General features: G+C 46.7%; 2 protein-coding genes across 3 annotated transcripts; both read left to right on the forward strand.

The window, feature by feature from the left end:
• The first annotated feature begins 28 nt into the window (after positions 1-28).
• On the forward strand, positions 29-3,282 carry LOC5501165. The gene has a single exon (XM_032369492.2). It carries the CDS (start codon positions 332-334, stop codon positions 2,864-2,866), a length of 2,535 nt encoding a protein of 844 aa, XP_032225383.2. The 5' UTR covers positions 29-331; the 3' UTR covers positions 2,867-3,282.
• Positions 3,283-4,251: 969 nt separating this feature from the next.
• LOC5501164 (dystrophin) lies at positions 4,252-25,374 on the forward strand. Of its 2 annotated transcripts, none has more exons than XM_048721317.1 (16): positions 4,252-4,566; positions 7,662-7,767; positions 8,556-8,653; positions 9,669-9,816; positions 10,661-10,842; positions 12,202-12,373; positions 13,833-14,014; positions 14,331-14,517; positions 14,735-14,919; positions 15,314-15,461; positions 17,231-17,412; positions 17,856-18,000; positions 18,549-18,730; positions 19,283-19,460; positions 23,880-24,032; positions 24,780-25,374. In XM_048721317.1, exons 1-16 carry the CDS (start codon positions 4,349-4,351, stop codon positions 25,065-25,067), a joined length of 2,754 nt encoding a protein of 917 aa, XP_048577274.1. In that variant the 5' UTR covers positions 4,252-4,348; the 3' UTR covers positions 25,068-25,374. The 2 variants fall into 2 exon arrangements, with proteins under 2 accessions (XP_048577274.1, XP_048577275.1); XM_048721318.1 differs by lacking the exon at positions 4,252-4,566 and adding an exon at positions 5,243-5,504.
• The last annotated feature ends 34 nt before the right edge of the window (positions 25,375-25,408 follow it).

Here is a 25,408-nt window from a genome sequence, read left to right on the forward strand (position 1 = left end):
TCAAAAGAGTCTACAAGAGATCTTTATCGCGGAAGTTCCAATCAGACTGTGACGATGCGAAAAAGTCTGTCTGCTTTCATAACTTTGCTTCTTCAAAGCTAACACCAAGATCCCTGTGTGACAACGAAACCTGATAATCAAGACTTTATTGTGGAGCTGTTAAAACTGGGTAGAGTTTGGTAAAAATTGCGCGATCTTTGCCAAGTTCGAGAGCTGCCTCTATCATCAATCATCAACTCTTTTACGACAACAAAGCGTGTTTAAGTTATTTTACATCGAATTCTCCTCAAATTCTAGTGTTTCTTTTGCTAAAAAAAGGATTAGAATCCTTATGGCGAGTCTTGAAACGGTAGATAGTGGCTCTGCTGCGTTTATTCGTCCATCTTCTGGCTTTACAAGAAGCAGACTTCAACCCGCAACATCGTACCATGGATTCCATTTCTCGCGCGACCAACAACTGCAAGCGAGCTGCAACGGCTTATACAATGAGTATGATACCCAAAATAGCGGAATACGTCGTCAGATAAGTGTTCCAGAAAGAAGATCAGCGAATTTTCAGCTGAATGTTGTCGCCGATGTCGACGACGAGATGCAGAGTATCGAAAGGAGACTAGAAAGTTACATACACTGGCCCGAAAATTGTCCGGTACGTCCCCGGGAATTAGCCATGGCTGGGTTTTATTATACGGGATGTGGCGATCAAGTGAGATGCTTTTCATGCGATCTTCAACTTGGAAAATGGGTTGATGGGGACGAACCATTTGAGGAGCATCTTAAACATCGTCCTAGTTGTGGTTTTATTCTAGAAAGTAAAAGCGAAAGTAAAAGCTTGGTTACTTGTAAACCAGTTGAGGCATCTACTGAAGACCATGGAAGCTTTACTGGGTCACAAGATAGGATGAGACCAGTAATATTCCAGTCAGAAAGGAAGTCACTACCAGCCTTACCGATAGGTGCGGTACCCGAAGTTAGCCAGCACCTCCAAACACTGGGTAATGCTGCATTCCTGATGAGCCAGGGTGGTGGCTCAGTGTGTAAGCTGAGTTCAAACCAAGCTTTTCATGTCCAGAGTGGTTGTGGCCAGGAACCAGTTATAGGTGTCGGTAGGGAGGGAAGCAGAAGACAGTACTTGATGGAACAATCACAGAAGCATCAAGCAAAGCCTAGTGACTGGGAAGCGACTTATGCCAGCAGGGAGGGTAGCGTACAAGGTACAAAGCAGGAGTCACATGGAAACCTTGGTAAGCTTGAGCCATATTTTGGTGTCGGTAGGGAAGGAGGTAGTAGGCAACAGCTTCAAGGAATGTACCCTGTGAAACCAGAAATAGAACCATTGGATAACCCCTATTTGCCACACCCACAGGCTAACTTGCCAGCAAGGCAGGGGCGCCATTATGCTGGTGATCCCTATTACCAGGAAATGTTAAGGTCACAAAATAGACAAGACCCTGCCATCACAGGGATGCCAGAAAGAGCCAGGCAGAGTGTACCTACAGAAACAGCAAGTCGTTATGAGTATATGAGAAGTGCGGGAAAGGAGCGACAAGAGAGCTTTGAAGAGCAAACTAGGCGGAGGCCACATTTAGCAAACCTGAAAATACCTGTAGTGCGTCCAGTGAAATATAACCAGGAAGGCCCATTGGTGAGGTCAGAGGACTTGCACCATGTGACCTCCCCTACAGACCTTCAAAGTGAGCACCACCGGCTTACTACTTTTGTTGACTGGCCAGAAAGCTCTCCAGTCAGACCTTGGGAACTATCCTCTGCTGGGTTCTATTATCTGGGGGATCAGGACAGTGTTAAGTGCTATAAGTGTGGAGTCGCACTTCGCAATTGGGAACCTGATGATCTGCCATGGGTGGAGCATGAAAAGTGGTCACCACATTGCCCCCTTGTTATTGAGTACCTTAAAAATAGGCCCAACCCTGGGCCCGTTGAGGTGGAGGATCCTTATCTTCATAACCCCCCGATGCAAGGACAAGGGCATAGTCCCCCAGAAAGTGAGATGTATTTCCCTAGTAATCAAAGGCGCTCAGAAAATCCAGAGATTGGTAGACGTTCTCCTCCAAGGGTTTCTAAACCACCTTCACTGCCCCATCAACCTTTTTTGGCACCAGCTGGTAACTTTTCCAGTGAGTCATTAAGAGTTGCAAGTCAAGTAACACATGGCTGGGAATCACCTTATAACACTTTTCCTGGTCAGCAGAAAAAGGTTGCTTGTCCAGAAGACATTTGGGAACCAGAAGACAAACCTGTTAAGCCTCAGGGGATATGTCACAAAGAAGAGAGTTATTACCCTTCCATTGGAAACAGGCCCCATGTAATGTCCACTGGCAATGAAGGAGATATCACATCTAAAGACATTCAAAATGCATTAGCCATGGGATTTTCTAGAGAGGATATTGATGCAGCATGCGCAAGGAAGCTAGCTGAGTCAGGCTCCCCATTTTCATCATTACAAGAATTAACCCAGGCACTTTTAGACCATGAGGACCCTTCTAGTCAACCCTCAAATTGTGCAATTCATGGAAACAGCCGAGCATTCTTAGATAACCTTATGCCGTCTCAAAGCCTGAGGCCTCCAGGAAACCTCTCTCTGCCTTCCACAAATGAGAAGCAAGTGCTACGGCGTACAAACAGTGCTCCAGAGAGCTCTGGGTCTTCACCCGAAGGAGAGTCTCTTCAGCAGAAACTAGAGCGGATGCAGGAGGAGAGATTGTGTAAGATCTGCATGGATGCAGAGGTCGGCATTGTGTTTCTTCCTTGTGGGCATCTGAGTTGTTGCCCTGGGTGTGCTGAAGGAATGGAACTGTGTCCTATGTGTCGGGCACCTATTAGGGAGACTATAAGAACATTTTTGTCCTAGCAAAATCAGCATAGAGCAGGTGCACCCCCTTCACCCCCTGGCAACCAAAAAAGGGGGGTCATTTTTATTGAGAGATCTTCAAATACCCCCCTCTTGCAAATCCTTGGTACGGGCCTTTAGAGTACAATTTTATTAAAGGGGACTAGCTGAGGGCTATATTTGTTTGACAGTTATTTACGAAATCTCTTACATAATAGAACATTTTACAGTAGTTATGAGAAGTGATTTGATAGTCAGCTCCATATATATGCTTGTATCCCTCACGAAGACTCCTCCAATTTTGTATTTTTAAATTGTCAAAGTCAACACATACAAAAACTTGGCAAAAAAAATATGTCTGAACATAAGGGACAAAATTACTGTTTAAATAGTTCATAATGGTTGCAATAATAATAAAATAACATACAGATCACTAATTCATCGAAGAATTGTCCCCCCCCCCCCCCCCCCCCATAGCCTACGTTTAGTCGTTTAGGGAAATCCACACCTTTTTAATGAATAAGGTTTAGTCCCGCCCATAACGCCCTATTCAGTCAAAACCACAGAAGGCTACATTTACAAAGGCTACAATCACGAGGAGGGGTGGTTAAAAAGCCAGTAAATTTGATTTGATTATCAATATCCTCACCAGCCCCCAACCATACTTGAATTATGTTAAACAGCAGTGATTGTATGGAAAAATATTTACTCCCAGAAAGAGAGTTTGGTGATCATATTGTCTTGCCCTACACTTCAGTATCTGACGTTCGTAAATAATCATTAGAAGTCCAATAATATCACAAAGTTTTAAAGTTGTCAAAAACTGTTTTCCCATTTATTTTTTTTTTTTCTTTGATTTTCAATATTCAGCGAACTCTTTTGAATAATTTCCAGTTATAGTTCGTTTTCTGGCTTTCGTCAAACAAACGGAAAAACATTAGGTGATTTTTGATTGGTCCACACCTTGCGGAGAGGTGGCGTGATTGGAAACCATTTCAGTGCTAGCCAAAGAAAGGCAGAAAGCGGTTTAGCTAGTGTAAATCGTCGGCGAGATTGATTGACAACAACAGTCAAATGATTGATTCAACACCTGCTACAAGTGAAACCGTAAAAACTCGGTCACTAAATGGAGAAGAAAAACGTGTAGAAATAGTAGAAATGAATAAAAATTAATTTCTGTCTTTATAAAACTTGAAGTCAGTACGAGTAAGCAAAGGGTTCTAGTTATCTGTGTATAGTCCATTTGTCCCCTTGGGTTAATTCAAAACCTGTACATGCCCACGTGCAAGGGCGCATTTCTACCTAACATGCAAATTGAAATACGCAGTATTGATGCATCGCCAATCATTTAAACGATCGGAACAACAATAATTACTACTGCTGTTTCTTATTTCGACGTTGCATTTCGAGAGTCCTCTACTTACTTACTTAAAGCCTTTTCAAAGTATTTATTAGCCAAGCTTAGTTTAATCTGTGTAATATTTTTGCCACTTCTATGCTGTGATGTTTGGGGCTTACAACAGAAGACAGCACAGAGCTCAAGTATTATTCAAGTCTGCTGCAAAAGACACCAAACCACTGCTAATAAACCCTGGCTTTTTGGAGCAAAATATTTTCGAGTTCATCTTGCAAGATTTGGCCTATTGGTCTACGCATGCGCTTTGGAGGCTAACAAACTTCAATGTGCGATTACAAGATAAAACGGGCGTCTGGGAACAAAGGTAAAAAGAATTGTCCGGGAATTTTTTATATAATGCGGTGCTAGAAGTGCTCGTAAAAGGCGACTAAAGCTATCATATCCATACTTGGTTTACACCCACAGTTATAAACGCTTTTTTGTCACTACTCAGCGGCGTAGCCAGGATTTTTTAACAGGAGGGGGCGCAAAAGGCCCTTTCAAGGCATTTTCTTCTTTGTTTAAGATAATGTCTCATAGAATTACTGTATTTTTGGCTGCTAGAAGGGGGAGAGGGGGGGGGGGCGGCCCCCCTTGGCCACCCCCTGCCTACGCCCCTGCTACTCTTGATAAACAGCTTGAAAAACTTTGGGTTTTCGCTGGCGTTGAATTTGGCCGCAAAGCAATGTATTGGTAGGGTGAGTTGGGCTCTTCAATAATCAGATATCATGTCATAGCACAGGCATTATCATCACAGCCCCTCACTACCCCATTAATAAAAAAAAATGATTATGTTGTTATGAGAATTTCGCGGCCGAAAAAAGAATCGCTGCATCTTGAGCATGCGAAAATAAAGTGATCACTATTGCTCATTTGTTATTATAATATATCAAGATTCATGTTTTGACTGAACAAGATCAATAGTGAGAAATAAATACCTAGAATCGTCATTTGTCGCCTGAGTGATCCACTCTTCGAGTGCTGTCTTTGATGGCTGATGTCATCAATATAAGTTCTCTAGTCCCTAAGGAATTCCTTTATTTTTCATTAGCGTGTTCGCACTTTGTATGCAAATATGGATCGTTCCAGTTTTTAAGACCCTGGAAGAGTTTTTCTTTGAAATCACTGGTGCAAAAAGCGCATACGATTAGCCATATTCACTGCGAGGTTGCATGGCCTAAGTTGTACGGATTATTTCTCTGAGAAATAGTTCGGATAGAGAACTTTTTATAACATGGGGACCGAAGCTGAATTCAAGAAAAGGTAAAGCTCTTCTTTTGGCCTCCTGATCACAGTGTAATGGCTTTGTGTGTGTAGAATTGTCAAGGTTTTGTTTATCACTAGTTACAAGTTCGTTTATTTTTATGATAAGAGGCTATTTCTGCACCTCAATATCGGATTTGCACTTTCTTTTTTAAATAACTTAGATGTTAACTTATGTACTGTATCAGATAAGTTAAGATCAGTGTTAGGATAGGAGCTAGCAAATAACCGGACAAGTGTTTGATGCGCAATATGTTTGTTTAGGGTTCTTTTCCAGTCTTATACAGAGTTTTAGCTTAACAGTATCTGTTTATTCCCGTTTCACCGCCGTTTATACAATATGTGACTCCCTTTGACCGTCCATGATATTTAAGAGAACGGGTTTTAACCGGGGAAATCACAAAAGTGTACTTTAAATGTAATATCAATTATTTTCTTATTGGCTAAATTAACATGCAACGCATCTAGTTGTAGACAATAGTGAAAACACGCTTCGGCAACATCCAGCTGTGTCGACCTTTTCTTACCTGTGAGCCTTCTCCTGGTGTCCGACTTTTTGCCGAAATGTTCAGGAAAGATAATATATTTCCTTGCTTTCAGATAACAACCTGCATTATGTTTTAATGATTTGGCTCCACGAATATTTTCCAAATGACTCTGTTGTAATTAAATTCACACATGCTAACGAAATACACTTGTTGCTTTGTGTCTGTCAAATCACTTATAATTGAAATAGCTGGTTGCAGAAGTGAGACAAATCTGACAGCTCGTAGTCGCTTGTTTGGTGCTCGTCCGTTACTATCGAATCCGTTGTATCGCGGCCCGCGTTTTCAAAACACAATTTGTTTTGGTTCTCTGTTCCGTCAATAATTTTATTCTGAGCCAATCAGAGTCTCGCTTTGTGCACTTCCCTGGCTATCCTCTGGAGGAAAACCAGACAGTGTCGCGACACAAAGCCGGGCAACTGCACTAGGCAAGAGATGGCAAGAATCTGATTGGCTTAGAATAATTTGACTTGCTGGACAGAAAATCTCAAAAGACAAATACAAATCGATGTTTTGGAAATGCGGCGTCGCGATACAACGGATTCAACAGTAAAAAATCGGATCGAAGTTCGTTTGCTGGACTCCTTATTTAAAGGGGCCGTTGGTATTGTCCCCTCTGAAACGGATAGTGTGAAACGCCCAGAAGATAGCACGTAAGCGCAGTTATCTTTGGAAAAATGCTCCAAATCGACAGGGGAAATGAAAAGGGAGGAGGGGGGGCTGGTTGAAATACAGTCGTAAAATATATAAAAGCAAATGGCGTCCTCCCTCTTTCAAATACAAGAAAGGACTGAACCTACAATAGGGCAGCCAAGTAACGGGATTTTAGCATAGATCTTGCGGAATTTTTTCTTTGTACTTGATTTATTATCAAGTTTTTTTATTTAAATAGAGTCGATAAAATGCAGAAACATTACCAACATTTCCAATAAATGTACTGAATCCACCAGTTTAGCATCATATACAACGGTTAAACCGTAACATTGTAAACAATATTAAACAAAAAATAACCCGAAATGCACTACTTTTACGCAATTGATAGTACTGAAAGAAGAAAGAAAAGTAAAATGTATCTCTTCATTATTTTCAATCCCATGCTCCACTAGTGCATTGGATGTAAAAGCAGTCCCATAATGCATCACAGCTATGGCTCTTACTAGCCGGTTCTTTTCAACTCAAAAACAATACAACAATCGAACTCTTAATAAGCTCTCAGATTCTTTCTTTCTCATAATAAGGAAACATAATACCCCAAACAAGGGTTTATTATTTGAATGAGCAGCGAGCTTTGCTATTCATGCAACGCTATATTCATTATTATGCTTGTGAATGAATCACTAACCCACAAATACACGTATTTGTACAGGCAAATTGGTGAACTGTGCTAAGGAATGAACGAATAACATGGAATGATTTTTTTTTATTCAAGTTGATTTGAAAATCTGCAAGATGCCGGCTTCTGAACTCCTATATATTCCATACTCACAAAAGTATTAATCTATGTAACATAACGTTAATTGACAAGCTTACTTTGCGTTTGTCTATTTTTCATTTTATATTTTCTAGTTTTATTTACTCACTTCTAAACTTGTCATTTGTTTTTTGTTTTAAGGCAGAAGGAATTGATGGGAGAGTGGAAAGCCAACGCTTTAAAGTATTCCAAGAACTTGAGAACAATTGAAGAATCCTGGAAAAAACTCGGGCCCTTTCCTTGCGAGGTTAGTTTTTCTTACACTCTATGTGGATATTATGTTATAGCCTATATCCACTATATGTGGATATTATGTTCGGCCTTGTTTTGCTAACCCGACATTATAATAAGAGCACATCAATTAAACAATTAACTTGGCATGCAACCAATATTAGTAACTATATTTAGCTTGTCACTAATGTCTCGAGTTGTATGGATCCATAAATTATTGTCGCTAGATATGATTTTTTCTTTGGTCTTTTTGTAGTTGTTGATGATATCTTGTGCGTTTTCTGTATCCGAAACTCGAGATAGTTTCTAAATTACTCACCATATATTAATAACAATTAATCAATCTATAAGGGTGCACTTGATTGTACTAACACAGCAAGATATAACCTTTTGACGCCAAAGAGAATACAAATCTACTCCCAACAATAATAACCTATGACGCCGCTCTTTGCCTCTCAACCTCAGCTCTTACCCACGGGTTGAAGCACCAGATTTAAGTCATTATTGCCCTTTCTGCATGTGGAGGACATGGACACAATTATATGAACTCCACCTTAAAGAAGCCGTGTCAGCCGCTATTTTGTCACTCTTGCAAAATACCAAGTGTGAATAGGCATCCATTTCCATCGGCTGATTTGGGAAAGTTATTGTCATATTTTCGATTGAATTTGGGATATATTTATTCGTCTGCAAAACTTTGTTTTTAGATGGTCATTCCGAAATTTCGTCACGAGGTATATATAGTCAAATGTTGAATGAAAAAGGTGTGACTAACTACGCCTCTTATATAATTAATGTTTTCAGCTTGAGACAAGTGAACAAGATGTACTCCCCATGGTTCAAAACGATGACATCGTACTGTGGAAGCAGCACATTTACGAGAGCGAGCAGCAGACAAAAAGGTTACAAATGAGGTCCCCTAAGTCATGAGCATGTGCCAGTCAGGGTTGGGGTAGCATATCAATCAATGGCTGTCGTTTTTCTAAATGGTCAAAAAGAGCCAAGGGAAAGCGCGCGGGAGACCTGTGATATTCTAAAACGTTAGGGACTAGGCTCCATATCCAAGATGGCTGCCAGCAAAATCGTAGTAAACATGAATTTCTGCAAGTTTACGTGGAAATTCTGGGCTTACAAAGCTCTAGAGCGATAAATACGGTATGTAATGCCTAATAATGAAATGACCGAGCTAGAAAAACGACAGTTTTTAAAACAAGTTTGACTGGTACGGAAAAAAGATGCGCTCTTTTAGCTTGTGCCAGTCAGGGGTGGGGTGGCGAGAGTTGCGCTCTCGTAGCCTGTAACCATCAGAGGTGGGGTAGGGAAAATGCTCGCTCTCGTAGCCTGTGCAAGTCAGGGGTGGTGGTGGGGGGAGAGTTGCGCTCTCGTAGCCTGTAACCATCAGAGGTGGGGTAGGGAAAATGTTCGCTCTCGTAGCCTGTGCCAGTCAGGGGTGGGACGAGGAGAGTTGCGCTCTCGTAGCCTGTAACCATTAGGGGTGGGGTAGGGAAAATGTTAGCCTGTACAAGTCAGGGGTGGGGTGGGGAGGTGGTGCGCTCTTGTAGCCTGTACCAGCCAGGAGTGGGGTGGGGAGGGGGTGCGCTCTCGTAGCCTGTACCAGTCAGGGGTGGGGTGGGGAGTGTTGCACTCTCGTAGCCTAACCCGTCAGGGGTGGGGTAGGGAGGGGGTTCGCTATCGTAGTCTGTGCCTGTCAGGGGTGAGGTGGATAGAGTTGCCCTATCGTATTGTATGGGTGGGGTGAGAGAGGGGAATTATTTATAATGAAGAAAGATATATAAAATTTATTTTTAGCTAAACCGAAACTCGTAGAAAATATATAAGCGCGTTCGTGTCAGTGCATTTGAAGAGTGATATTTTAAACTGGTTACCAGGTTACATATTGATGTACACATTTTTCAGCGCAATTGAAAGACTTCGATACATACATCGGGACCGAAAGCGTAAAAGATCATCGCCAGGTAAAGCGCTCAAGAAGTCACTTAAGAAGAAGCGGGTATCAAGAAAAATTCAACTGGACGCTATCATAAATTTCTTGGACCATTTCATGGTAGGCAGTGTATGAGAATTGTCATAATTGACTCAATTAAAAAATTCTGAACGTCTTGACGTTTTGCAATTAGATCTGGCTAACGGCTCAATGAATTGAGCTGACGCGCTGCGAATTGACAATGCATTATCCCAAATATGCTATAAAGAAGACGGTGCTCAAATGCTCAATTACACACGGTGTACAAAAGTAATTGGCTCACGGTGTGCAGAGAATCATTAAATTACGGTGCGCATATGCGTAGTTACACATAGCGCACAAAGTTTCGCACAAAGTGTCAATTGCTCACGGTGCTCGCTAATGTTAAATTATACATGGTGTACAAAGTATAAGCGCACCAAGTGTCAATTACTCACGGTGCGCTTATGTTAAATTATACATGTTGCACAAAGTTTTGCGCTAAGTGTCAATTGCTCACGGTGGGCTAATGTTAAAATATACCAGGGAACACTTCCCTGTTTATACACGGTGCACAAAAGTTCATGTTTCACGGTGCGCAAGTCTTGATAACTCACAGCGCAAAGGCTCAGCTTTATCGAAGCGCGCAAAGGATCAATTAGTTACGATGCGCAAAGAATTAATAATTTACTGAGGGGGGCGTAAAGGGGATACGAAAACCGCAAAACCGCACAGAAACCTCATAGATAAACACCAAAAACCGCAAAACCGTCAAAATAAGTCAATAATCGTAAACCGCGGAGTCTAGAGAAACCGCGGAATAAAATACGACAAAACTGAAAAACCGCGCCCGAGGCAAAACCGCAAACCCTAGACCCCCCTGTTCACTGCGCAGAAAGGCCCAGCGCAAGTTCCCATTTTGACAAGTTTTATTGTTGTTGTCTAGGTTCTGCTTGATAACCAATTTGCGCATGCAGAGTTGACGGAGCAGTTCATCACCCTTGGTAACCACCGTGTGGCTGGTGGTGAGCTTAGCGAGGAGAACGCGATCAAGCTGAGGAATGAACTGGTTGCTCTAAACGCGCGATGGAACAAACTGAACGAAGAAACGCTAAGCCTTGCGGACAGGTAAGGGACCATTGATATTTGATTGGCAGGTGATGATATTCAAACAGGACAATATATATATATTTTCATGTTAATTTTATACATAGATAGTATATAAGTGATGGTAGTAATATATTCTTAATAAATCTCCTGATGAGTGGGCAACCACGAAACAGGCTTGTAGAGATGAAACGGTAGTTCGCGTGTTTTTTTCCTACAATCCAAGATATACCCCGCTCTACACCTATGTATTGAGCACTATTATATGAACGCCTGCACTCACGCATTATATATATATATATATATATATATATATATATATATATATTGTTTTTTTTTTCCAAATGTGCTGTCAGCCTTCATATTGTCACCCTTGTCGCTAATACAGCTTGCATTGCATATTTACGATCTCTATGCTCTATGGCATTAGTAATTGAATATGTTAAGGCAAATATAGAGATATTTTATGGGTGGTAATGCCAGCCCCCCCCCCCCCCCCCCCCCCTCCTAGCAGCCAAAAATACAGTAAATGTAGTAGACATTATCTAAAATACAGAAGAAAATACCTTGAACCTTGAAAGTCCCTTTTGGGCCCCCTCTTGTTAAAAATCCTGGCTACGCTGCTGAATGTTGTAATTACTTGAATGATTTAATTTTAAATAATAATAAAGGAAAGGCTGATGGTTTCTTATTGCTAAACCCACTGCTAAATCCCTGGCTAAACCCACTCGATTTCGGGGAAAAAACAGCAATTCTTGGTCGTCTCCTAGATATGATTCGAGACCTTTGGTATTAATAGTAAGAGAGCTGGCATAACAAAATGCATTGATGATGATATAGGTTAGGATTACTGGTGTTCAGTTATCCGTAAGCGCGTAGTCTCTTAAATAGGATCCTTCAACCGCGTTTTAGCAGCTATAAAGCTAGTAGAAATATCAATTTGCATCGGTGTATCTAAGATCACTTTGGCATTTGTAACAATTTTATTATTTGTAATTTTATCTGTCAATAATGCCAAAAACAACAATAATAAAAGAGACATTGACTCATTTCCCGAATTTATCCACATACGATATAGTTGACTAAAATGCTTGACTCAATCTCGTAATTCTTGGTGCACACTAGTGACACAACCAGAGAGCGACATAGGCGCGCGCACTTTGTTTAACCCGACATAACGACATGAACATAATGACAAACAAGGGTGAAAAAACATGTTTTTCTTTCTTATGTCGTTAATTCCATGTCGATATGTCGGGCTTATGTCCAACTGTCGGACCATTCAAACTTGAACATAACGAAGATAAGAATACGCGCGCCCATGTCGTTATGTCACTAGTGTGCACCAGGCACAAGGGAGCATTGATGTACCCATTTTAGGGTGGACCAGTTTGTACAGGACGTCGACAAGGAGTACAAGAAGCATGCGCTGTGGTTCACCAAGTGCGACAACATGGACCAGTGGCTGGCAGAGAGCGAGAAGCTGATTCGTCAGCAGAGTAAAGTGTCAGATGAACCTAAAGAGCTCAAGGAGCAGATGGATGATATTCAGGTTTGTGTCATTCACACGTGATGATGATGGTGATCATTATAGTGGGAGTGGTGATGTTAGTAGTGATTGAAGTTTCATTGATCATGGTGTTGTTGTTGATGATGGTGGTGTGGCGATGATGATTATGGTGATGGTGGTGATGTTGTTGGTGGTGAGGATATGATGGTGATGGTGGTGGTTGTGGCGGTGATGGTGTTATTGATGGTGATAGTGATGGTGATGGTGATAATGTGGTAATAGTGGTGATAGTGATGTTGTGATATAATATTGGTGATGATGGTGTTGGTTGACAGGGATGGTGATTGTGATGGTGGTGATGATGGTGATGATGGTGATGATGTTGTTGTGGGTGAGGTAATGATGGTGATGGTGGTGGTTGTGATGGTTAAGGTGATGGTGATGGTGGTGGTGATAGTGGTGGTGATGATGATGGTAATAGTGGCGGTGGGGGTGGTGGTGATGGTGATGGTGTTATTGATGGTGATACTGGTGGTGATGGTGATGGTGTTTGTTGACAGTGATGATGATTGTGATGGTGGTGATGATAATGGTGATGATGTTTTTGTGGGTGAGGTCATGATGGTGATGATGGTGATAGTGGTGGTGATGTAATGGTGATTGTAATGGTGATGGTAATGGTGATTGTAATGGTGATGGTGATGGTAATGATGGTGGTGATGGTGATGGTGATGGTAATGATGGTGGTGGTGGTGACAGTGGTGGTGGTGGTGATGATGGTGGTGATGATGATGGTGATGATGATTATAAAAGTGGCGGCGATTGTGATGATGACGGTGGTGGTGATAGTGATGATGATGGTGGTGGTGATAATGGTTGTGGTGGTGATGGTGGTGATGTTGTTGGTGATGATGATGATAGTGATGTTGATGTTGGTGGTGGTGGTGATGGTGATGATGATGGTAATATTGGCGGTGTGGTGATGATTACGATGGTGGTGATAGTGATGATGATGGTGATGGTGGTGGTGGTGATAGTGGTCGTGGTGGTGATGGTGGTGATGTTGTTGCTGCTGATGATGATGTTGATGGTGGCAGTGGTGATGGTGATGGTGATGGTGATGATGATGGTGATGATGATGGTGATGATGATGGTAATAGTGGCGGTGATGGTGGTGATGATAGTGATGATGGTGGTGGTGATGATGATGATGGTGATGTTGATGGTGGTGGTGGTGGTGGTAATAGTTGGGGTAATGGTGATGGTGATGGTGATGATGATGGTAATAGTGGCGGTGATGGTGATGGTGGTGGTGGTGATGGTGGTGATGTTGTTGCTGGTTGTGATGATGGTAATGGTGATGTTGATAGTGATGGTTGCGGTGATGGTGATGATGATGATGGTGATGGCGATGTTTATAGTAATAGTGGTGGTGATGATGCCTAAGATGACGATCAAGTTAGATGTTTTCTGTTTTTACTTATGTACACTATGTGTACAGGCATTCCGTAAAGAAATGAGAGATTACCAGCAAACTGCGTCCGAAGTCATGCTTGTCGGGGACCAAATAATTGAGCGCAACAAGATGGACCATGTTGACATCGAGACGACGGAAAAAATAACGGAGGCCTTAAGATTACGGTGGACATCAATAGAACAACATTTGACCAACCGGCATGATCTGTAAGTCAACTAGCATCTGTTCAGTTAGAGGGGGACCTCGTAATCGCGGGGGGGGGGGGGTGGAAATAGGAAACGCCCAGATATATACTCTAGTCAACGCCGAACCTACCAACGGGCCTTGGAATGGTGTGATGAGTGCAATAGAGGGGATGGGGGCAGGTAGTTGCTAAAAAAATCCAGCTTAAGCTACGCATACCAATATAACAAAACCAAACGGTTATGACCAGTAAGTGACTGAATAGGGGAATAGGCTCTGTGGACGCGATAGGCCTACCAGTGTGTATTCCCAATGATACAACACGATTTCTGTCTACAGTATAATCACTCGGTTGCGAATTACATCCAAAGACTGGTCCAAACAAGACCCGTCTCCATGGAAGGACATGACCGAAAAGTTGCAGACCTCGCTCACCGCCGCAGAATACAAACTGGGCTCCCTTGATGAACATCTAGAGCCCACAGCCGACCACGAGACACTTGAGCTATGTACAGCGGAGATTCGGGTGAGTATGCGCGTTATATTCAAATATTTCCCCCTACATCCTAATTCCCCCACCCTCGCTTTTATCGTGCGTAAAAGAACAGTCAGGAGAATTATCCTTTCTGTCAATATCTATTAACTCCCCTCAAGCTTTCCTGAAGTATATGGCTATATCCAAATTCTCTCAACCTTCCTTTGTCGAGGGTATAAGAGCAGTAAGGAGAATTATTCTTTTGAAGGATGTTGAAGTGCAGTTGAAGAATCACACAAACGAGGAACTATCATCTCTGTCCAGCTCCAGCGCCGCGTGGATTAACACCAAACAACTGACGCCCGAGGGGGAACAGAAGGTTCTTGACACTATCAACGAGCTACACAGGAAGATGGCACAGCTAGAGGAAGGCGTGACTCAAAGGCGAACCAGGTGCGTGACGTATAGGAGATAGTGTGACAGAAACATCGGGAATAGAGTTACAGGATGAAGTGTCACTCTTAGTCGGTGCTAGAGTCGCACTAACTGGTCACGTGACATACATCTTGGGTGGCAAATCCGCGCCAAAATAAACACAGAAATGACAGCGCCCGTCATGCCAGAGAGCGACGAAAGTCATAAAATCTTTAAATGTAAATAAGCTCTTACTGGATTATTCGAAAGCGCTAAATAAGTTTCTTGTTCTGTTGAGCAAAAGCATTTTACGGTAATTGCTCGCTAGAAATTCGAGTGATCAGGTGAACCTGTTTCAAGATCTAGCGCAGCAGGGGGGGGAATGGTTTATACTGACTTATAATAAAACTGACACTTATATTCTACAATCCAGAATCCAAGAGATATGCGGCAAACGTGCTGGGGACCGGGTCGAGGAATGCGAACGAACCTTGAACGATCTGGATAACTTTTCCATGGCTAATTTCTCCGCCTCTGGCGCCAGCATTTTGGAAGTACAGACACAGCTGATGGAGATGCAGGTAAGTTGCACGCAACACGCAACGTTGCAGGAAGTTGCACGCAACACGCAACGTTGCAGGAATTTTGCAAAACGTGTAAGGAAAGTTTCAAACAAAGTGCAAGAGGTTTTAACACCTGAATAAATAACCAAATTTTGATTTGTACTTCTCATGGAAAGATGACAATGTGTTTATGTGTTGCTCATGTATAAAAGGGTTTACAGTGCTATCGGTGCTACTTGCTACCGTGGAAATCAATACAATAAGTCATATGTGAGAAAGTTAGCCAAACAGCATGCGAGAATCAGAAAAGTAAGCCAATCAGCATGCGAGAATCACAAAAGTACAATCAGCATGCGAGAATCACAAAAGTAAGCCAATCAGCATGCAAGAATCACAAAAGTAAGCCAATCAGCATGCGAGAATCACAAAAGTAAGCCAATCAGCATGCAAGAATCACAAAAGTAAGCCAATCAGCATGCGAGAATCACAAAAGTAAGCCAATCAGCATGCGAGAATCACAAAAGTAAGCCAATCAGCATGCAAGAATCACAAAAGTAAGCCAATCAGCATGCGAGAACCACAAAAGTAAGCCAATCAGCATGCGAGAATCACAAAAGTAAGCCAATCAGCATGCGAGAATCACAAAAGGATGCCAATCAGCATGCAAGAATCACAAAAGTAAGCCAATCAGCATGCGAGAATCACAAAAGTAAGCCAATCAGCATGCGAGAATCACAAAAGTAAGCCAATCAGCATGCAAGAATCACAAAAGTAAGCCAATCACAGCATGCTAGAATCACAAAAGTAAGCCAATCGGCATGCGAGAATCACAAAAGTAAGCCAATCAGCATGCGAGAATCACAAAAGTAAGCCAATCAGCATGCGAGTTCATTGTTTTGATTGACACCCACTGTGTAACCAGGAGGATTCCCTTGTGCTCTCAAGTGCAGTCAAGCATTTCTTTCCCTTTTTGGTTGGCGAGTGAAGCTCATGTCTTTCAGATAGTACGTTTGTCGTATCCTTATTGTTTTTTAATTGGTTTGTTTCACAAGACCGCCAAGGCGGCCAGTCTATCGATTGGGAAATCGGAGAGAAGGAGACGAGGCGCGAGCTAGGAAGGAGGGGAGGATTTCCCTACATTCACTCCATCCTTCTCTCCAGGGGCGCGGGGTCTACCCCTCATCCTCCCCAGCCCTTCGCGCTTGCTACGCAGGCTACACTGAAACAAATCGAGGGTTGGGCAGTTCAACACTCGACATAAATAGATTTCATAGTCCAAAAACACGTAAGGTAAATCATTCTTGTTAAAGGTGACTTATTTCTCATTTTACGCCATGGGGAGGAAGCTTATTTGCGGGAGACGGACAAGGAGCAAAGACGGCAAAATTCAAATTGCAAGGTTGAGTTAGCTTACATTTTATTTGGTATTTTGCCTAGAGGTTCCGTGCATAATATAATACAAAATAAGCTTTAGTATTTTGGTAGATAATCCGTTTTTGAGATATGAGTGAGCAAAGTTGCAATAATTCCTTAAAAAAGTAGCAATTTCGCCTAAATTTGGCGATTTCAGACAAATCAAAAGTCTTATAATTTGTAAAATCTCAAGAACGGATCATCTACCAAAAAAATACTAAAGGTTATTTTGCGTTATATTACATAAGGAACATCTATGCAAAGAACCAAGCGAATATAAGCTAACACGATTTTAACTTTGCCATTTTTTTGCTTCTCTGCGGGAGACGTCTATGTACGCTGCAAGCATTAAAATTGTATAATCTTTGTCTTAGAAATTCGAGGCTCGCCTTTCAGAAGAAGAAGGCAAGGTCTCTCACGTGCGAACACAGTACGAAAACGCGGCAAAGACCGGAATGCTTGACGAGGCAACTGCGACACGGATAGGATACAGACTGCAGGATCTGCAGACTCAGTGGAAAGAACTGAAGAGAGAGAATCAAACAAGTAAACAAAGGTACAAATAATGGCCCGCAAACAGTGCCATACTTTGTTGTTCAAGAGAGAAACCCTATTTGAAGGATGACAAATCCAGCCTTTTGGATGCAATAAGAGTGTTGGCCGTAGTATCATTTACCTCGCTTAGACGAGAACACCCCACCCCCTTCCCCTCCCTTAGTATCATTTACCTCGCTTAGACGAGAACACCCCACCCCACCCCCTTCCCCTCCCTTAGTATCATTTACCTCGCTTAGACGAGAAAACCCCACCCCACCCCCCTTCCCCTCCCTTAGTATCATTTACCTCGCTTAGACGAGAACACCCCACCCCACCCCCCTTCCCCTCCCTTAGTATCATTTACCTCGCTTAGATGAGAAAACCCCACCCCACCCGGTGGGGCTTCGCGATTCATCGACATCGGCTATAAATAAAACAGGGAATGCAACATAAAATCCACAGGTTGGTAGCCGCATTACTGCTCTTCAGTCGAGAGTTGATGGGGGATATCTACAGCTGGCTTGACGAGGCCGAGGCACAACTCGACGCCATTTACGTACGCGAAGGAGACAGGAAGGCACTAGAAAAAGCCTACGACAAACACAAGGTAGGAGCAAAGTAGGAGGGTGGTGTAGGGCGTAATGTTAAAGGGGGAAGAAAGGATGGAATGTACTTGAGGGATTCCGGAAAGAGCTAGAGAAGGGTTCTTACAGACACCGGTGGCGGGGTGGAGTTGGGGGAGGTTGTGCAAGGGGGAGGGGAGGATGGGAGAAATGGTTTGAATGTATCTGAAGGACTCCGAAAGGGGCCAAGGCTTTAACAAACACGAGGGAGGGTCATCAATGGAGGAGGCGGACGCAGGGTGGGAGGCAGTGAAGTGGTAACGCAAAGGGAAGCAAAGTTGTATCTGAAGAACCCCAGAAGGAGCTAGAACACAAGGTAGCACCACCAATGGCGGAGCAGGGGTGAGGAGTGGTATCAGGGGGGAGGGGGAGGTGGTTGTGTGCTGCTAAATGTCGTCTACGATACTATGAGAAGACTGTCACAAGGCCGCAAAAGGCTGCTACAGCGGCGTTACTCAGGATAGAAGGGAAAAAGAGAAAGTTTTGGCCCGTGGTATAATATGGTATCTATATATTTGTTCATTACTTGTAGGAAGTAAGTGATGAAATGGGAGTTTTTGAACCTTCGATACGTACAGCGGTAAGGCTTGTTAGAAAGGTTGTAGACGAGGGACTGCTGGACGAAGATGGTGGACGCAGCTACATGGAAGAGATGGACGTTCTGGAGAAGCGCATGGATAACTTGAGGAATACCGCTGACTACGATGAAGCTCGGTATGTTGCTTTAGATATTCCACTACGTACACACAATACAAGTGTATAGCTAAGGTTTATTTGCCAAGGGTGGTATGGTGGCTTGGGGGATTGTGGGGGGGGGGCTCTTCAGGGGGTAACATTGATAGGGGTGGTCGTCGGGAAAATCGAAAAACACCCCTATAAATACCTGCACAACAAAAATTGTTACCCTAAAATACCTCACAAGCCCTAAAAAATATCATTTTAGGGGAAAAGCGAATTTTTTTAGGACACCCCCTACTAAATACCCGAGGCTCAATTTTGACCTATCAGGTCGGCATAGGTCAACATGGAAAGACCCCTTCCTCCAGGATTGTTAGACTATTTTCAATAGAAAACGATGGTCTTTTGGGCCTCTTGGCCTACAAAGATGTGGCCTACAAAGATTGGCCTATGAAGATGTGGCCTCGATATTCATAAAAGAAAAAAACACACGATCTGCATCATGGCCATCAGGGGTGGTTTTTCAAATTCCCTTTTGTGTACATGATACCAAGATTGACTTCTTTTTTGAATATTTTCCTGCTTGAGACTAAAGGAAGCTCTCGAGCGCTGTCCACCAAAAAACGATATCATCGACCCGATTGTTGTCGCCGACGTCCAAGCAGAAGTCGAATCCACTCCATATATGGACAACGACAACATGCCGTTGAGCGACGAGGGCTTCGGAGATGCCGACAGTACTTCGGGAACAGAGGGCACGAAAGAGGTACAATATTAATATCTTTTTAGTGAACATATTGGGAGGTCTGTCTAAAATACAAGTGATGCTCAATTGTGAAGTTCCAAAAAAATATCCATATCCCCCTTCCGCATTGAGGGGATTGGAAATTCCCTCCCTTCCCCTCACCCTCCTTCGCTTCCTTAGCCCACCCCTCTCCCTACACCTCCCCTTGTCCAATTCCTCACTCCCCTCCCCTTACCCGTCCCCTCACTCCCCACACCTTGATAATCTAGCCCGTCCCCTCACACCCCTTCCTTTCCTTAGCCTGTTCCCTCTCAACACACCTCCCTATGCCCGTCCCCTCACCTTGATAATCTAGCCCGTCTCCTCACCCCCTTCCTTTCCTTAGCCTGTTCCCTCTCAACACACCTCCCCTCGTCCATCCCCTCACTCCACTCCCCTGGCCCGTCCACTCATTCCCCTTCCCTGGCCCGTCCACTCATTCCCCTCCCCTGGCCCGTCCACTCATTCCCTTCCACTCATTTTCCTCCCCTGGTCCGTCCACTCATTTTCCTCCCCTGGCCCGTCCACTCATTCCCCTCCCCTGGCCCGTCCACTCATTCCCTTCCACTCATTTTCCTCCCCTGGCCCGTCCACTCATTTTCCTCCCCTGGTCCGTCCACTCATTTTCCTCCCCTGGTCCGTCCACTCATTTTCCTCCCCTGGTCCGTCCACTCATTCCCCTCCCCTGGCCCGTCCACTCATTCCCTTCCACTCATTTTCCTCCCCTGGTCCGTCCACTCATTCCCCTCCCCTGGCCCGTCCACTCATTCCCCTCCCCTGGCCCGTCCACTCATTCCCCTCCCCTGGCCCGTCCACTCATTCCCCTCCCCTGGCCCGTCCACTCATTCCCCTCCCCTGGCCCGTCCACTCATTTCCCTCCCCTGGCCCGTCCACTCATTCCCCTCCCCTGGCCCCTGGCCCGTCCACTCATTCCCTTCCCCTGGCCCGTCCACTCATTCCCCTCCCCTGGCCCGTCCACTCATTCCCCTCCCCTGGCCCGTCCACTCATTCCCCTCCCCTGGCCCGTCCACTCATTCCCCTCCCCTGGCCCGTCCACTCATTTCCCTCCCCTGGCCCGTCCACTCATTCCCCTCCCCTGGCCCGTCCACTCATTCCCCTCCCCTGGCCCGTCCACTCATTTCCCTCCCCTGCCCCGTCCACTCATTCTCCTCCCCTGGCCCGTCCACTCATTCCCCTCCCCTGGCCCGTCCACTCATTCCCTTCCCCTGGCCCGTCCACTCATTCCCCTCCCCTGGCCCGTCCACTCATTCCCCTCCCCTGGCCCGTCCACTCATTTCCCTCCCCTGGCCCGTCCACTCATTCCCCTCCCCTGGCCCGTCCACTCATTCCCTTCCCCTGGCCCGTCCACTCATTCCCCTCCCCTGGCCCGTCCACTCATTCCCCTCCCCTGGCCCGTCCACTCATTCCCCTCCCCTGGCCCGTCCACTCATTCCCCTCCCCTGGCCCGTCCACTCATTTCCCTCCCCTGGCCCGTCCACTCATTCCCCTCCCCTGGCCCGTCCACTCATTCCCCTCCCCTGGCCCGTCCACTCATTTCCCTCCCCTGCCCCGTCCACTCATTCTCCTCCCCTGGCCCGTCCACTCATTCCCCTCCCCTGGCCCGTCCACTCATTCCCTTCCCCTGGCCCGTCCACTCATTCCCCTCCCCTGGCCCGTCCACTCATTCCCCTCCCCTGGCCCGTCCACTCATTTCCCTCCCCTGGCCCGTCCACTCATTCCCCTCCCCTGGCCCGTCCACTCATTCCCTTCCCCTGGCCCGTCCACTCATTCCCCTCCCCTGGCCCGTCCACTCATTTCCCTCCCCTGCCCCGTCCACTCATTCCCCTCCCCTGGCCCCTGGCCCGTCCACTCATTCCCTTCCCCTGGCCCGTCCACTCATTTCCCTCCCCTGGCCCGTCCACTCATTCCCCTCCCCTGGCCCCTGGCCCGTCCACTCATTCCCTTCCCCTGGCCCGTCCAATCATTCCCCTCCCCTGGCCCGTCCACTCATTCCCCTCCCCTGGCCCCTGGCCCGTCCACTCATTCCCCTCCCCTGGCCCGTCCACTCATTTCCCTCCCCTGGCCCGTCCACTCATTCCCCTCCCCTGGCCCCTGGCCCGTCCACTCATTCCCTTCCCCTGGCCCGTCCACTCATTCCCCTCCCCTGGCCCGTCCACTCATTCCCCTCCCCTGGCCCGTCCACTCATTCCCCTCCCCTGGCCCGTCCACTCATTCCCCTCCCCTGGCCCGTCCACTCATTTCCCTCCCCTGGCCCGTCCACTCATTCCCCTCCCCTGGCCCGTCCACTCATTCCCCTCCCCTGGCCCGTCCACTCATTTCCCTCCCCTGCCCCGTCCACTCATTCTCCTCCCCTGGCCCGTCCACTCATTCCCCTCCCCTGGCCCCTGGCCCGTCCACTCATTCCCTTCCCCTGGCCCGTCAACTCATTCCCCTCCCCTGGCCCGTCCACTCATTCCCCTCCCCTGGCCCGTCCACTCATTTCCCTCCCCTGGCCCGTCCACTCATTCCCCTCCCCTGGCCCGTCCACTCATTCCCTTCCCCTGGCCCGTCCACTCATTCCCCTCCCCTGGCCCGTCCACTCATTCCCCTCCCCTGGCCCGTCCACTCATTCCCCTCCCCTGGCCCGTCCACTCATTTCCCTCCCCTGCCCCGTCCACTCATTCTCCTCCCCTGGCCCGTCCACTCATTCCCCTCCCCTGGCCCCTGGCCCGTCCACTCATTCCCTTCCCCTGGCCCGTCCACTCATTCCCCTCCCCTGGCCCGTCCACTCATTCCCCTCTTCTGGCCCGTCCACTCATTCCCCTCCCCTGGCCCGTCCACTCATTCCCCTCCCCTGGCCCGTCCACTCATTCCCCTCCCCTGGCCCGTCCACTCATTCCCCTCCCCTGCCCCGTCCACTCATTCTCCTCCCCTGGCCCGTCCACTCATTCCCCTCCCCTGGCCCGTCCACTCATTCCCCTCCCCTGGCCCGTCCACTCATTCCCCTCCCCTGGCCCGTCCACTCATTCCCCTCCCCTGGCCCCTGGCCCGTCCACTCATTCCCCTCCCCTGGCCCGTCCACTCATTTCCCTCCCCTGGCCCGTCCACTCATTCCCCTCCCCTGGCCCCTGGCCCGTCCACTCATTCCCTTCCCCTGGCCCGTCCACTCATTCCCCTCCCCTGGCCCGTCCACTCATTCCCCTCCCCTGGCCCGTCCACTCATTCCCCTCCCCTGGCCCGTCCACTCATTCCCCTCCCCTGGCCCGTCCACTCATTTCCCTCCCCTGGCCTGTCCACTCATTCCCCTCCCCTGGCCCGTCCACTCATTCCCCTCCCCTGGTCCGTCCACTCATTTCCCTCCCCTGCCCCGTCCACTCATTCTCCTCCCCTGGCCCGTCCACTCATTCCCCTCCCCTGGCCCCTGGCCCGTCCACTCATTCCCTTCCCCTGGCCCGTCCACTCATTCCCCTCCCCTGGCCCGTCCACTCATTCCCCTCCCCTGGCCCGTCCACTCATTCCCCTCCCCTGGCCCGTCCACTCATTTTCCTCCCCTGGCCCGTCCACTCATTCCCCTCCCCTGGCCCGTCCACTCATTCCCCTCCCCTGGCCCGTCCACTCATTCCCCTCCCCTGGCCCGTCCACTCATTCCCTTCCCCTGGCCCGTCCACTCATTCCCCTCCCCTGGCCCGTCCACTCATTCCCCTCCCCTGGCCCGTCCACTCATTCCCCTCCCCTGGCCCGTCCACTCATTTCCCTCCCCTGCCCCGTCCACTCATTCTCCTCCCCTGGCCCGTCCACTCATTCCCCTCCCCTGGCCCCTGGCCCGTCCACTCATTCCCTTCCCCTGGCCCGTCCACTCATTCCCCTCCCCTGGCCCGTCCACTCATTCCCCTCCCCTGGCCCGTCCACTCATTCCCCTCCCCTGGCCCGTCCACTCATTCCCCTCCCCTGGCCCGTCCACTCATTCCCCTCCCCTGGCCCGTCCACTCATTCCCCTCCCCTGGCCCGTCCACTCATTCCCCTCCCCTGCCCCGTCCACTCATTCTCCTCCCCTGGCCCGTCCACTCATTCCCCTCCCCTGGCCCGTCCACTCATTTCCCTCCCCTGGCCCGTCCACTCATTCCCCTCCCCTGGCCCGTCCACTCATTCCCCTCCCCTGGCCCGTCCACTCATTCCCCTCCCCTGGCCCGTCCACTCATTTCCCTCCCCTGGCCCGTCCACTCATTCCCCTCCCCTGGCCCGTCCACTCATTCCCCTCCCCTGGCCCGTCCACTCATTCCCCTCCCCTGGCCCGTCCACTCATTTCCCTCCCCTGGCCCGTCCACTCATTCCCCTCCCCTGGCCCGTCCACTCATTCCCCTCCTCTAGTCCGCTCGTTTCATCTTTTCCATCTTCCTATAGGTCAACAGTAACAAGATTAACCTGAAAATGGAAGAGTATAACCTGCACATGCGCAATATGCATCACTGGATAGACGAGTCTGAGAGCTTGCTTAACCGCTTCAAAGTCAACATGGACCCAGAAGAGGCGTCCCGGCTACAGCGCCAGGTGGATGTAAGTTCAAGTTTTTATGTATGTTTTCGTTATGAAAAAGAGCCTGGGGCGGGCGCAGGGTCTTGGCCTACTTTTCAAGATGGCGGCCAGCAAAATCGCAGTTAACACGAATTTCAGCAAGTTTAGAAGTTTTCGAAGTACAGTTCTAGGACGACAAAAAGAAAGCGAAGAAACGATTGAGGCGTACCCCCAAATATGAAATTCAATGCCATATAAGGTATTGACCGACAGACTTCAGTTTTCAAAAGATGTCTTATTAAAATACTGACTGATTTAGGACTCTATGTAAGTAATAGGAGACAAACTAGAAAATGAGCATTTGTATGTAATAACCTAGCGCCCTTGCACACTCATACCGATGCACACATAGAAGGATCTGATGATACTGAAAATTTTGTAGAAAATAATCAAATTCGGGGTTGGCTAACCACCTACATCCCACCCCCTGGTTCCACCCTTGAACTATCCATCAGGGTGGTAACCACGTGACCAGGGATGACAAAATTCATATTGATGGGACCGGGATCATATTTTTGGGATCAAGGATAATGAGTTCACTAACTTTTGGAATCAAGGATTGTTTTTTAACTTTGGAATCGGATCCTCTTGACAACTTCTCGTTCCTACCTAGAATCTCGACTAATCTTGGTCTAAAATATTTATTTTCAAATGCTTGATTGCTTCGAAAATACTTCAAATCTCATAAAATAGATGACAGCTTGGCTGATTTCCCATATTTCCTTTCAGGAAAGATATTGCGACCTCGACAGAAAAGAAACCCAAATGGATTTTATTACAAAATTCTCCCGGAAATTAGAAAAAGATCTAGACGATCCCGACTATACGGAGGAGATCGAAGATGAGCTTTGTATTCTTCTGAAGCGCTGGACTAACATACAGGAAGCGCTAGAGGGAGCAACAGACCGGGTTATACATAGGAACAGGAAACTCAAAGGGGGTGGAGACAAGGGGAACGGGTGTTGTCTGATGGTGGCCTTTAGAAAAAAGATGTCCACGATGTGTGCATACAAGTAACATGAAAAGAGGCGTTTCAAAGGAAGAGAAAATCCAAAGAAAAGGAAACTTCCGCCTTCAGAAAAAAAGCCTAGAATGGGCATATAATTTACTTGATGAGACCAAAGGCATGGAGGGAGAGTGGAATTGACTTGTCTGTGTGACAAAGTTAGTAAGTTAAGAAGAACGACAGCGCTGGAGACTAAGAAAAAAAACGAGTATGAAAATACCTTTTTAGCAGGAATTGATGTAACTTATCTTTGAGCATCAAACGGATGTAAATATGAAAAGATTTTTCAAATAAAATATTTTGCCATGGCTTTATAAATCTTGATGATGTGCTGCTCCGTTCACGAATTGCC

The sequence above is a fragment of the Nematostella vectensis genome, chromosome 14 (assembly GCF_932526225.1).
Source record: "Nematostella vectensis chromosome 14, jaNemVect1.1, whole genome shotgun sequence".
Lineage (NCBI taxonomy): Eukaryota > Metazoa > Cnidaria > Anthozoa > Actiniaria > Edwardsiidae > Nematostella > Nematostella vectensis.